Source organism: Chlamydotis macqueenii, chromosome 19 (assembly GCF_036417535.1).
Source record: "Chlamydotis macqueenii isolate bChlMac1 chromosome 19, bChlMac1.mat, whole genome shotgun sequence".
Classification (NCBI taxonomy): domain Eukaryota; kingdom Metazoa; phylum Chordata; class Aves; order Otidiformes; family Otididae; genus Chlamydotis; species Chlamydotis macqueenii.
In genome coordinates, this window is record NC_141574.1 from 5718807 (window position 1) to 5731222 (window position 12416).

At 62.3% G+C, this 12416-nt stretch overlaps 2 protein-coding genes and 1 long non-coding RNA gene across 4 annotated transcripts in view; all 3 read left to right on the forward strand.

Moving 5' to 3' along the window:
• Positions 1-3256: 3256 nt before the first annotated feature.
• LOC147598331 (uncharacterized) lies at positions 3257-4439 on the forward strand. The gene is made up of 2 exons (XR_015260660.1): positions 3257-3289; positions 3979-4439. It is a non-coding gene; the product is annotated as an uncharacterized LOC147598331 (long non-coding RNA).
• Positions 4440-5616: 1177 nt separating this feature from the next.
• Positions 5617-10209, forward strand: ERAL1 (Era like 12S mitochondrial rRNA chaperone 1). Its single transcript, XM_086763158.1, has 11 exons — positions 5617-5736; positions 5988-6140; positions 6242-6369; positions 6458-6535; positions 6714-6760; positions 7105-7166; positions 7622-7734; positions 8244-8633; positions 9070-9219; positions 9501-9581; positions 9891-10209. Exons 1-11 carry the CDS (start codon positions 5649-5651, stop codon positions 10011-10013), a joined length of 1413 nt encoding a protein of 470 aa, XP_086619284.1. The 5' UTR covers positions 5617-5648; the 3' UTR covers positions 10014-10209.
• A 1981-nt stretch (positions 10210-12190) lies between these two features.
• FAM222B (family with sequence similarity 222 member B) overlaps positions 12191-12416 on the forward strand; it is a 36342-nt gene continuing 36116 nt past the window's right edge. Inside the window, exon 1 of one of the 2 annotated variants that reach the window (XM_086763012.1) lies at positions 12191-12301. The gene's annotated coding sequence lies outside the window, so the exon portion shown is untranslated. The remainder of the gene's footprint in view (positions 12302-12416) is intronic. The other variant, XM_086763010.1, reaches the window with a different exon arrangement.

A 12416-nucleotide genomic window follows, 5' to 3' on the forward strand; every position in this document is an offset into this window, starting at 1 on the left:
GCGGTGCTAGCAGCCCTGCCCAGGCAGGGAGATGGTGGAGGTGGCCGTCACCCCCTGGCAGGGTGACAATCCGGTACTGCCCGTGGGTGCTACAGTCAGTGCCCGCTCCTATGCTGCATTCCCTCAGGGAAGTTTTTTTTCCCGGGATCTGGAGTCGGGTGAGCTCTGGGACGCTGATGGAGCGTTAGTGGGGGGATCCCAGCTCAGCCCTGGTCAGAGCCGGGCTTGGCGAGGTCCCTCCGCCAGGAATGCCAAAAAGTCACGCTGTGCCAAAGCCCCCCCGTCCTCTGCGAGGGAGGAGAAACCCCCGAGGCTGCTGTCCCCAGGTGCCGTGGTACCTCTGGACCCCCACAGCTACTCAAGCCAGGGGGTGACAGGGACACGGGGGACCGGGCAGGGTGCTGTTTTAAGGAAAAGCTCCTCTGGCACCATCGCCTGCACAGCTGGCCGGGGACCAGCGCTCCTGCAGCTGCTGCTGTGGCCCTGAGGCTGTGACAAGGAGCTGCCCCGGCCCCTTCCTCGCTCGGTCCCCCTGTCCCTTATGGCCAGTGGCTTTGCTGCCCTGAGTGACGATGTGAAAGAGGTTGTTCCCTCTGTGCGATCCATACTCCCCACAGTGCCACTGGGACCCTGCGCTGGCCCGTGCCCCTTCCCCGCCTGTTTTGTCGCCTGTAGCACACCCCATGTGAAGTCAGCCTGGCGCTGCTGTGGGGTGCTGACCTGTGCCAGCACCGCAGGGTGCTGGGGGACCCTTCGCCGGCTCCTTCACCCACAGCTCGGTGCCAGCCCCTCCATTGCTGTGAGGTGGGTGCGGGGACCCGGCTCCCCCTCCGCCCTCCCGGCAGTGCCCCCCCGGTACTGGTCAGTCCCTGTGCCAGGAGTGACCCGCTGTGGGGCGGATGGTTGCTGCAGGGCCAGCGGGACCCCCGTCCCCCTCCCTGCCGCCGGGGTGGGGAGGATTGGCGTTATCGGCCCCCGGCTTGCGCTGGGGCCACGGGGCCGCCGGCGCAGATCTGGCGCGTGCTGGCGGGCGTGCCGGGCGAGGCGCCCTATCTGCATGTGCGTGTGCATGCCTGCGTCCCCGCGACCGTCACTGCTGTGTGATAATAAAGCCTTTTGTCACCGCCCGCCCTGGCTCTCGTCTTGCGCCTCCTGCGCCCGTTCCCCCCGCCGCGGCACCCCAGGCCGAGAGCCGGTGCTCGACCCGCCGTGGCGTTGGCTGGCCCCGGAGCGGGCGAGCGTTCCTGTTGGGATCTGGGAACAAGGCATGCGTGGAAGTGAAGTCCCTGCTCCTGCAAAGCTCCTGGGAGCTCACGGTGCCCGTGTCCTTGCCCCGTGCCCAGGGCAGCTCCCGGCCAGCCCGAGGTGGGGCAGAGCCTTGTCCTGTTCCTTCACGGCCGAATTAAGGGCTGGCTCTGCCAGCGCAGCCCCCTGCGCCCCTGGGGGGTCAGGCAGCACCCATTTCCTGTGGCACCTCGTGGGCCTGGTGTCCCCATCCCAGCCCCGCACGCTCTTCCCCGCACTGGGGGACAGCAGGGTGGCTCTGGGGGTACCTGTTCCTTTCGGGGTTGGCTTGCAAGCAGGAGCAGTGGCAGCCGGTGGCGGGGTTCACACGCGGGGGGCTTTGCTGCACTGCCCTCCCTGGGACAAGGGGGGGTTCCCTTGTGCCTTCAGGAGCCTGTGTCCCCCCAGGACTGGGCAGGGGCACTGGCAGGACGAAAGGCCTTGTCCCACATGTCCCACAGCAGGGTGGCCCTGCAGACAGACCGGGTGGGGACAGCTCAGCAGCCCCCCCATGGCTCCCTATCCGCAGGCAGACGTGCTGCGGGAGGGCTGCGGCGCCCGGGGGTCCCCTGCGGCACCCTGGGGTCCCCGCACCAGCTCAACAGTGCCGGCCTGGGGGACACTTAGGCCCCCTCTGCCCCGTGGGGTGCAGCAGGGTGCAGGGCCGTGGGGCAGGACCACCCCCGGGTGCCGTGGGTGCTGAGCGGGCGCGGGGGCCGGCGGGGGTGGGGATGATCCATGGCGCTGACCGGGCTTGGGGGACTCCTGGGGACACTTTGCCTGTGTCCTTGCTATAGGTGCTGGGGCGCCTGTGCCACAGTGCCCTTGGACACCTCTGGGTGACAGCAGGGGCCAAAGCCAGGAGGGGACAGTCCCTCTTGGCCCCCAAGTCCCGGTGTCCTCTTGCCCAGGGGCCGGCTGGTGCTGGGGCTTGACCCAGGGTCTGGCCGGGCCGGGGGGAGCGCGGGTGATGCTGCCCCTGTTCCTGTCACCCAGAGGTGACAGCAGGTCTGGGGACACCTCGTGTGCCAGGGCAGGGTCCCCGATAGCCGGGCGCTGCTGCTTATCGGGGTCCCCCAAGCGCAGACGGCCCCGGTGAGGGGTTATCACCTCCCTGCAGCCGGCTTCCAGGAACGCCGGTGCGTCCCGGCACAAACAACCGGGCGCGATGGCATGGCTGGCCGCAGGCCTTGTGGGGACAGGTGGGGCTGGGGACACGTGTGGCTGGGGGACACGTATGACCAGGCTCATGCACAGGCGTGCGACACTCATGGCAAGGGGCTGCAAACATTTGGGGACACACGTGGCCCCGGGACAAGTGTGACCGGGGTCACACGCGATGAGGTGACACAGCCCTCTTGGGGACACGCGTGGCCAAGGAGACACGTCTTTGGGGACTCACAGCTGGGGGATACGTGTCCTTGCAGGCTGGGGAGGGGCACATCTTTTTTTTGGGGGGGACACTGCTATGGGACATGTCCCTTGGGGAGGGGACCCTGGGGGGGGTCACAAGCTCCTTACACGCTCATCCAGGAGTGCCTGCACCTCCGTGCCCCCCGCCACCACCCCAGGTCCCATCCCCGTGGAGCTGCCACCTTGTCACATCCGAAAACCCTGTCCAGTAACTGGGAACCGTTTTTTAATGGGTGGCTCCCAGTTTGGGGTCTCTGCACTCACGGGTCCTGGTGACCACAGGGGTCAAGGCATGAGGACGGGGGGGTTGCGGGGGGCCACCCACCGTGCCAGAGGCACGGTGGGTGGCCCCCCGCAACCCCCCCGTCCCCAAGCCCCACCGAGGGCTATGCCAGGCTGAGGGGAGCTGTTTGGGCTGTTCCCCACCCCGGGCACGAAGGGGTTAAGGTCCCGTTCCCCCCCCGTCCGTCCCCCCCCCGTCCAGCTGTGCAGTGCAGATGTGAGATATGCAGATGAGGCAGAGCAGGTTTTATAAGGCGGGCGCAGACCCAGCGCCCCGCAAAATCCCAGTGCCACCCCCCCGTCACCATAGGTAGGTGCCCACCTACTGCGGAGCCACTGTCCTGCTCCGGGGTGGTGGGATTTTGGGGGGACAAGGAGAGCGTAAAGGGGGATGTTGGGGTCAGGAGGCTACTGGGAGCCTCTGTCCCGCTCTGGGGTGGTGGGATTTGGGGGGGGTGAAGTGGAGGGTAAGGGGGTGCTGGGGTTGGGAGCTTGTGTCCCTGTTCTGGGACAGGGGGGATGATGGGGTCTGGGGGGCTACTGGGAGCCTCCATCCTACTCCAGGGTGACGGGATCTGGGGGGACAAATGGGGGGTAGAGGGGTGCTGGGGTGGGGAGGCCGTTGGGAGCCTTCATCTCACTCTGGGGCAGTGGGACCAGGGGGACAGGGATGGGACATGGGGGATTACGGGGTTGGGGGGCTACTGGGAACCTCCGTCCTGCTCTGGAGTGGTGGGATTTGGGGGGATAAAGATGGGAGTAGGGGGATACTGGGGTGGGGACGCCATCAAGAGCCTCCATCCTGCTCTGGGATGGTGGGATTTGGGGGCATAACGAGGGAGCAGAGGGGGACGCCGGGGTGGGGAGGCCGTTGGGAGCCTCCATCGCGCTGGGGGGCAGTGGGACGAGGGGGTCAGGGACGGGGCGGGAGCGACGCCGGGGTGGGCAGGCAGTGACCCCAGTCCTGCGTCGGCTAACCACGCTCTCCCCGCCGCGCAGGCGCTGCTCGCCGTCGGCCCCGCGGCACGCCGCCCGCCGCCCCGGGCAGGATATCATCGTATACTGTAAGTCGGCTATGAGACACTACAGTATAGATGATGTACTCCCCCGGGCCGCACCCGCCCCGGGCCCCGAGCCGGGCTGCCACGCCGGACCCCCACGAGGCGCGACGGGGGACGTGGGCCAGGAATCTGGGGGGACGCGCTCGAGGGGGGCGTACGGGGTGGGGAAACGGGGGGACTGGGGCAGCCTGAGGTGCGAGCGGGGCTGGGCGCAGCCAGGGACCCGCGGCCGGCGGGGAAACCGTTACCATTACTGAGTTTAGTAATGGTAACGGTTCTGCCGACGGTCGGGCACACGGCGGAGCACGGCACGGCTCGGCACGGCACGGCGCAACACGGCACGGACACGCGGCGATGGAGCCCAGGGCCGCGCACGGGGCAATAAAGGCGGTTACGGCACCACGGCTCTGTCTCTCCTTCTCCATCGCGTCCCAGTGGCGGGGCTGGGTCACTGGGCATACTGGGAGACTATGGGTGCACTGGGTGCAGGGCGGGACAGGGAACCTTGCAGGGCAGGGGGCACTGGAGCATGTTGGGGTGTACTGCAGAGGGCACTGGGGAGAACTGGGAGGCACTGGGGTGTGTTGTGGAGGGGGGACTGGGGGAGCGTTGGGGTGTGGTGCAGGGCGAGCACTGGGGTGCAACAGGGTTGCGTGGAAGAGGGGAGCTGGGAGCACTGGGGCTCACTGGGGAGCACAGAGGAGTGGTCGGACTCATGGGGCGGGTTGTGGGGGGGAACTGGGCACACTGGGGTGCACTGGGGTGGACTGGGGGGTGTTGTGGGAGGCAGTGGAGCACACTGGGCTGTGTGTCAGAGTCACTGGGAGCACTGTGCTGTGTGTTGGAGTCACTGGGAGCACAGTGCTGTGTGTCAGAGTCACTGGGAGCACTGTGCTGTGTGCTGGAGTCACTGGGAGCACAGTGCTGTGTGTCAGGGTCACTGGGAGCACTGGGAGCACTGTGCTGTGTGTTGGAGTCACTGGGAACACTGGGAGAACTGGGGGCACTGGGAGCGCTGGGCTGTGTTTCAGGGTCACTGAGAGCACTGTGCTGTGTGTCGGAGTCACTGGGAGCACAGTGCTGTGTGTCAGGGTCACTGGGAGCGCTGGGAGCACTGTGCTCTGTGTTGGAGTCACTGGGAACAATGGGAGAACTGGGAGCACTGTGCTGTGTGTTGAAGTCACTGGGAACACTGGGAGAACTGGGAGCACTGTGCTGTGCGTTGAAGTCACTGGGAACACTGGGAGAACTGGGAGCACTGGGAGCGCTGGGCTGCGTGTCGGGGTCACTGGTAGCACCGGTCTCACGTCGCGGCCCTGCGCCGCGCGGCGGGGCCGGCAGGGGGCGCTCCCGCCGCCATGTTCCCGCCCACTCTCCGCCCTTGCCCCGCCCACTCTCCGCCCTTGCCCCGCCCACTCTCCGCCCTTGCCCCGCCCACTCTCCGCCCTTGCCCCGCCCACTCCGCCCACCACCCGCTTCCTCCCCACAGCCCCCTGCGGCGGAGAGCGGCGCTCTGGCTCCTGCCCGCCTCCTCTCTGTGCTCCCCCGCTTTGCGCCAATGAGGGCGGGCGCCGCGCGCGCTCCCAGCCTGCCCGGCGGCAGGCCAAGATGGCGGCGCCCGTCGCAGTGGCGGCGGCCCGGGCCTTGCGCTGCGCTGTGAGGGGCACCGCGGCCGGACCGCTCCTGCGGGGCCCAGGTGGGGCGGGGGCGGACGGGGCCGTGAGGCGGCGGGCAGTGAGGCCGGGTTCCGCCGCGGGGCGCGTTTCCGAGGCGAGGCGGGTGGCGGGGCTGCTGCGTAGCGGGGGCGTCAGGCTGGGGCGAGGCCGGCACAGAGGCCCTGGGTGAGGGGGGGAGAGCTGCCCGGGCGCTGCGGGGCGGGGAGGAAGGGGACAACAGATTTTTAGGGGTGTTTTCGGTACATGCCGGTGTTTGCTGCTCTCCTTCCAGCCCGTCTCCTGGAGAGCTGTGCCCCGCGGGCCGCCGCGCCCCCCGCCCGCTGGAGCGGGAGCAGCTCCGCGCTGGGCAGCATCCTGGGCGTCCCCGCCGAAAAGCCAACCGGAGCCCTGGGCCAGCACCCGCCGCCCGTCGCCACCAGCAAAGGTGAGTGGTACCAGCTGCTGCCCGGGTCCCAGCGCTGGGACAGACCGTCCGGACCCACCGTGGGGTTCAGCAGTGTTTAACCTCCTTCTTTCTCCTGGCAGAGGAACAAGACCGGCTGTTACAGTATCAGCCTGACCAGCCCCAAAACCCCAAGGTTTTAAGAATTGCCATCATCGGAGCGCCCAATGCTGGGAAGTCCACACTCTCGAATCAGCTCTTGGGCAGAAAGGTAAAGCTGGGATGGAGCAACAAGTTCCGGCTGCTAAATCATGTTTTTCGACATATTCTGTCTGTGTAACGTGTTTTATTTCTTACAGGTTTTCCCTGTCTCTCAAAAAGTGCACACAACCCGCTGCAAAGCCCGAGGTGTCGTCACATACAAGGACACACAGCTGGTGAGCGTCCGGTCCCGCTCCTGCCTGGGGCAGCAGGCAGTGTTAGTCAGAAAGTGCGGGGTTTTCTCGCTTGTATGCCATGGGGCCACTTCTGATTGCACAAATACAAGTTTTAGCTTATGTTATTTAGCCACTAACTGCAGGTTGCCTTACAAGATCTGTCTTTTCCTCTTTCTAGATCATTCTGGACACACCTGGCCTCACTAGTCCCCTTAAAGCCAAAAGGTATCGCTGCTGTAGTGGGGAGAGTGATGGAAGTGCTGTTCATCAAGGTCCAATAAAACCAGAGAGTGAATGCCACTGTGCAGAGTTTGTAAAATAGGAGTGAGAGGAATGTATATTTTTAGCCTTATTTTGGTCTCTGAACTTTTTTTTCTTGTTGCAGTCTCAGTAGCACACAGAGCCTGAGGGTGATTCCGCATATGTGCGTGTAACGAGGGGTGTCACAGCCCCTAAGGCTGGGGTGTCCGCTGGAGTGATGCAAAACACTGGTTTTCCCGCCTTTTGAGAGGCAGGAAGGCGATTGTGATCAAGTATGTCTGGCTTACTGCTTTACATTTGTCTTTCAGACATAAATTAGAAGAAGCCATGCTGACAGACCCGTTGGACAGCATGAAACACGCGGATTTGGGTGGGTACTCACCTTCTGTTGGATCGAGCCAAACCCTTTGTCTGCCACAGAAGTTCACAGCCCTACAGCTGTGGTGTCTGGATGTTCACTGGGCAGCAAAGGCAGCCCTGGGAGCATGAACTAGGAGGGAGGAGGAAAGGGCAGTGAAAAGATTTTTAAATACTGAGCTGAGGAGGAGATGAGAACTGCCTGGTGCTGAGAGAGGGCAGCTTGGGTTAATAGCTGGACTTGGACGTTGAGTTTTAGCATGTGTGATGTCATTAGAATCACTGATATAAACTGCATTTTATTGCTTTATCAATAAAAATGCTCCTTTTTGGTTCCATCTGCGTGCTGTCCTGCAGAAAAGAGAAAAGTAGCAGCAGGAGGGAGGTGATCATACACTATAGAGAAGCTGGAAACGAACATTTTGGAAAACGCAGGTTCATCGTGTTTCCCTCGCTCTTTTCTGGCAGTTCTGGTTTTGGTGGACGTGTCGGATCACTGGACACGAAACTGCCTGAGCAAGGAGGTGCTGAAGTGTCTTTCGCAGTTTCCCCAGATCCCCAGCGTCCTGGTTCTGAACAAGGTAAATGAGGAGCTTGTTCTTTCCGCCTTCTGCAGCGTGTTACGCCGGTGTCTGCAGACAGCACCCGGCATCAGCGGCGATGTGTTTTCAGGTCGCTGAGCCGGGGTTTGTTAAAGGACACCGTTTTCCCTCTCCAGTCCAGAATATTTAAGTGTATGTTGCATACTCACGCATCTCTGAAGCTGTGTGCTGCGGGCTGGGGTTTAAATCAGCCTGGGAAGAGGAGCTGGCACCGCGGTGGGGTTGGCCAGTGAGAATCTCAGCAGAGCTGACGGAGAATGTGTTGCTGTCAGGTTCACAGCGTTTGGGCACACTGTGCTGGAACTGCTGTCACACTCTGGGTTGGCTTCTGGTCAGAAAACTGTCCGGCTCTGTTGCAGAAGCCTTGTCCTGCAGCAGCTGCCTCCCCTGGGTGGTTTCTTCTGGCTCCTTCGGATCCAGGGCCCAGCTGCCAACCTCATTTAGGACAAATTCCTGACACCTCTCTCTCTCTGTCTCTCTCACGTTAGGTGGATCTGCTAAAGAAAAAATTCATCCTGCTGGAACTAGTAAATGAGCTAACAGAGGGAATTGTAAACGGAAAGAAACTGGAAGTGACATCTGCTTTTAGAAATGATTCCAGTTCCTCAGCAAAGTCTCGTCTTCAGGTCACTTGGGCTTCTCCGCCTGAGAACAGGGCTCCTGAGTCTCGCTGTCTGCGGGAAGCAGATGAAGCCCAGGAAGGCTCTAGCTTGGACGAGAGCAGTGAAATGAGGGGTTCTGAGTCCAGCCTTCTCACAGAAGCACGAGAGCCGAAGGACTGTGGACCCAGAGATCTGAAAGATATGAAAGGCTGGCCGTACTTCCAGGAGATCTTCATGCTGGCAGCTCTGCACGGGGAGGAGGTGGATACGCTCAAGGTAGCTGCGCTCTGAACTTCTGTTACGCGTTGAGGGGGGTGCTCCTGCCCTTGTGGGACCCTGGTACTTCACGCTGAGCCTCATCTCCTGCGAGGAGGTAGCAGAGCTGCTGTTCTTGGCCTGGGGTGCGAGGGGGAAGTGTCTTCTGTTGATGTGGAGTACGTCCGTACTGTATGTCCAGTCTTTCCTGTACAAAACTCTTCTTTCGGGCTTTCCAAACAGCAGCCTGTTCCTAATGACAAAGCCACCCAGCACATTGTCTTGCAGCTGTGAGGGACGCTGTGGGCTTTTATAACTCACACAGACAGCTGTGACCCTTCAGCAGGGTTCGAGTTTCAGAAGCTTCCCTTTCTCCTTTCCCCGCCAAAGATACTCAACTCCTGAGCGCAGGGGCTGGTGGTAGGTGGCAGCTGATGGGTGTGATCTGTGCCCGCAGCGATACCTCCTGATGCAAGCCAAGCCAGGCCCTTGGGAGTTTCACAGCGGGGTCCTGACCAGCCAGTCACCTCAAGAGGTCTGTGATAATATCATCAGGGAGAAGATACTGGAGTACCTGCCGCTGGAAGTGCCCTACGGCGTGATTCAGGTGGGAAGCGTGCGCACGCAGACTTGCCTTGGAGCTGTTTTATTGGAAATGTCGGACAGCGTGATGAGAATCCTTTTGTTTGAATCTGTGAAATCTGCCAGGCTCTTCGTGGGGTGACGTGGGACTTGCGTGTCAGGTGCTGTGACGCCCTTTGTGTGTTGGAAGGGGGAGCGGCATCGTGTGCTTCGTGTCGGGGAGCCGAGCTGTCGTCTCTGAGGGAGCGGCGTTCGCTGTTCCCGCGATGCTTTGCGGAATTGCTCAGCGTGCTCTTGCTGTTGCAGGTGACGGAGATGTGGGAGGAAGGACCAAGTGGGGAGCTCCTCATTGTGCAGAACCTCTTGGTCCCAAGGAAGTCTCATATGGTGAGTAACAGAAGAGAGATGGGGCGCTGGGGAGCTGAAAGGGGGTTCCCCAGGTCCAGCCCTGTGCATCCTTGCTGTGACCTCCTCTCCCTCAGCTGTGACGTCTCTGTTGGGAAGAGCCAGGTGCCCGACGCAGTCACGGTTACGCCTTTCTGAGGTTGCCCGTGGTTTGATCTTGGGATTTCTCTCACTGCTGTATCCCCTTGAGTTGCTTCTGTGGCTGCATTGTGTTTTTCTTGGGTGATTCCTCCCCGCAGTTAAGCGATGTAAGGATGGGTATGATGATCTTCTCTCTGGGTTTTGATACAGATGATGTTGATTGGAAGAGGAGGTAAAGTTATCAGCAGGATTGCTCAGGAGGCTGGCCAGGACCTGATGAACGCTTTCCTGTGTGATGTCCGCTTGAAGCTCAAGGTGGAGGTGAAGAGTTGAGCTCTTTGCACGTGTTTTAACAGCCCTCGAGCTCTCTGGTCGTGCGGAGAAACCGGTCCCGTTTTCCCCTGCGGGTATCTTGGCGCCTTTGTTCAATTCGGAAACAGAGGATGATGGAATCAATGTAGCGGGCTGAAGTAGAATATATTATTCTTTGGGAGAATGGCCCAAACTGAAATAAAATCTTCGGACTTTCTATGGCACCTTATCCTGTGGAAGCTGGGGAATGGACATCAGAGAACCAGCTGCACACGGGATTCTAGCACTGCGTTTGCAGAGCTGTCATCCGCTTCTGTCTCCTGCGTCGGTGCTGTCAGGAGTTTGTGCCTGGGAGTTCAGGAGCTTGTTCCTTCTCTTTTCTGCTGTCATCCTTTCCTCCAGCTTCCTAAGCAGCTCGCTGCTCTTGGCGTGTGGTGCTCGCTCCAGAGGGGTGAGTCTGATCGCAGACCCTTCTGAGTGGTTTACTGGAGAAACAGAAATGGAACTGTGATCTGGTCTCTGTGTGTCTACAAGCTGCTTCCCTGACCGCTGGTGCGGGGAGCAGGGAGGTCAGAGAGCGGCTCACTGGGCTTGCGAGCGTTTGCTGGAGCATATGAATCAGAAAGGGAGCAGGGAACCGGTGTCTTTCTGCCTCTCCACACCTTGTTTTTGGTGCCCAGTGGGGTCCTGCCTGTCCGTGTTTGGTCTGGAGATGCCCGAATAGTTTATTGCGCCCGTGTTACTGTAAACTCATTACTCTCTGCACCAGGGTGGCAGATACAAATGCAGAGGCCGTCGCAGCGTGGTGAAAAGCAGCGAGTTCCGCAGCTCAGGTGCGATGGGGTGGTGGGGATAGAGAGGAGCTGGCACGGGTCAGGGCGCGAGCAAGGCTTGGAGGCTGGAGAGGCGGTTTGGGGCACTGCGTGCCGCTCTGCGGAGCCCGGGACGTGGAGCCTGGCACCGCACGTGTGTGGGCCCGGGCACCCCTGCCACTCCCTGTGTGGACCTGGTGTTTAGGGGCTTGAGTTTCATCTCTGCGCACCACCGTGCTCGGGTGTTTGGAGCGCTGTGTAGCTTCCTGCCGGAAAACCGGGTAAATGCCCGTGTGCCGTTAGAAATGAACGTCCCCGAGCGAGGGGGCCGCGGGGCCCCGACAGTTAAATGGGGAGACCTGGCGGAGTCTGCTGCGGACTCTGCTCCTGCCTGGAGCCCAAACCTGTTGAGCAAACCCCCTGCCCACCTTCCTGCTCTGGTGCAACGTCAAGAGAAAAGCCTGCGTCTGAGCTTGTGAAGGATACAGCCGTCCGGAATGCGGGAAAAGCCGGGCTCAGAAGGCTCCAGAGGTGCGTGCTGGCTGGCATTGTTTCCCCCGAGCAGGGGACACCGTGGCCCTTGGAATGCCTCTCTCCAGCTCCTGTATTTTCCTTGCAATAAAATGAGGTCCCAGCACAGGCGATTGTTCTCATCTCCTTTCTTTCCCCCGACAGCCACCTTCCATCCGTTTTATTCCGACTAAAACCGGGACACTTTTATGCCTTTCCTCCTTTCTTCCCAGCTGAGCTTAGATCCCCTTCCCAAGCTGTGCCTCCTGGCAGGGAGAAAAGCCGGGTAAGTGTGATTTGGGGGGTCGGAGGCGATTCGTCGGGCGGGGGTACAAGGGGGAGGCCGATCCCGGGTCGGGATCGCACGGTGCTGCTGCGGAGCCTTCTCCCGGGCATCCTGCCAGCAGGAGAAGGGATGGAGCCGAGCACCTGGGGGACAATTTAAACACTCCAGGTGCGGGAAGGGGTGAAGTCTCTCAGCTTCCCGACCTGCTCATTAACAAGGTTTGATAATTAGGTTAATTAGCGTGTGGCAAGCCAATCGCATGGCTGGAAACTGCCGCCTTCCTGCAGCGAAGAGGTGTTTAATTGGCTTCGGGAGGGCGAGGGGCGTTCGTCGAGGCCTCGCTGGTCCAGGCGTCACGGGAGCGGGGCTGGGGCCGCAGGGTGAGGGCGGGACCCCCTCCCTCCCCCGCGGCCCCCCCCCACCCCCTTCCCGCCCCCGCCCCGCGGTGCTCGGGCGCTGTGCGCGCTACCGGCCACCGCCAGGGAGCGGCGCGGAGCATCACCACGGGCGGGGGGGGGGGAGCCGCGCATGCGCGGGGGCGGGGCGGCGGGGCCGTTGGCGGGCGGCGCGCGTGCGCGGGAGCGGCTGGCGCAGCCACCACGGCGAGAGCGGGCGGGCGGCGGCGGCGGCGAGCGGCGGCGGCGGGGCCGGTACGGGCACAGCGGCGGCGGCGCCATGAGGCCCGGGCAGGGGCACCGAGAGTAAGTACCGGGGGGGGGAGGGCTGGCGGGAGGCCTGCCGCCTTGCAGGGCGGTGGGACCGGCGCGGCCCGCGACCCCCCCTCCCCCTCCTCATTGTCCTTCCCGGGCGTCCCCT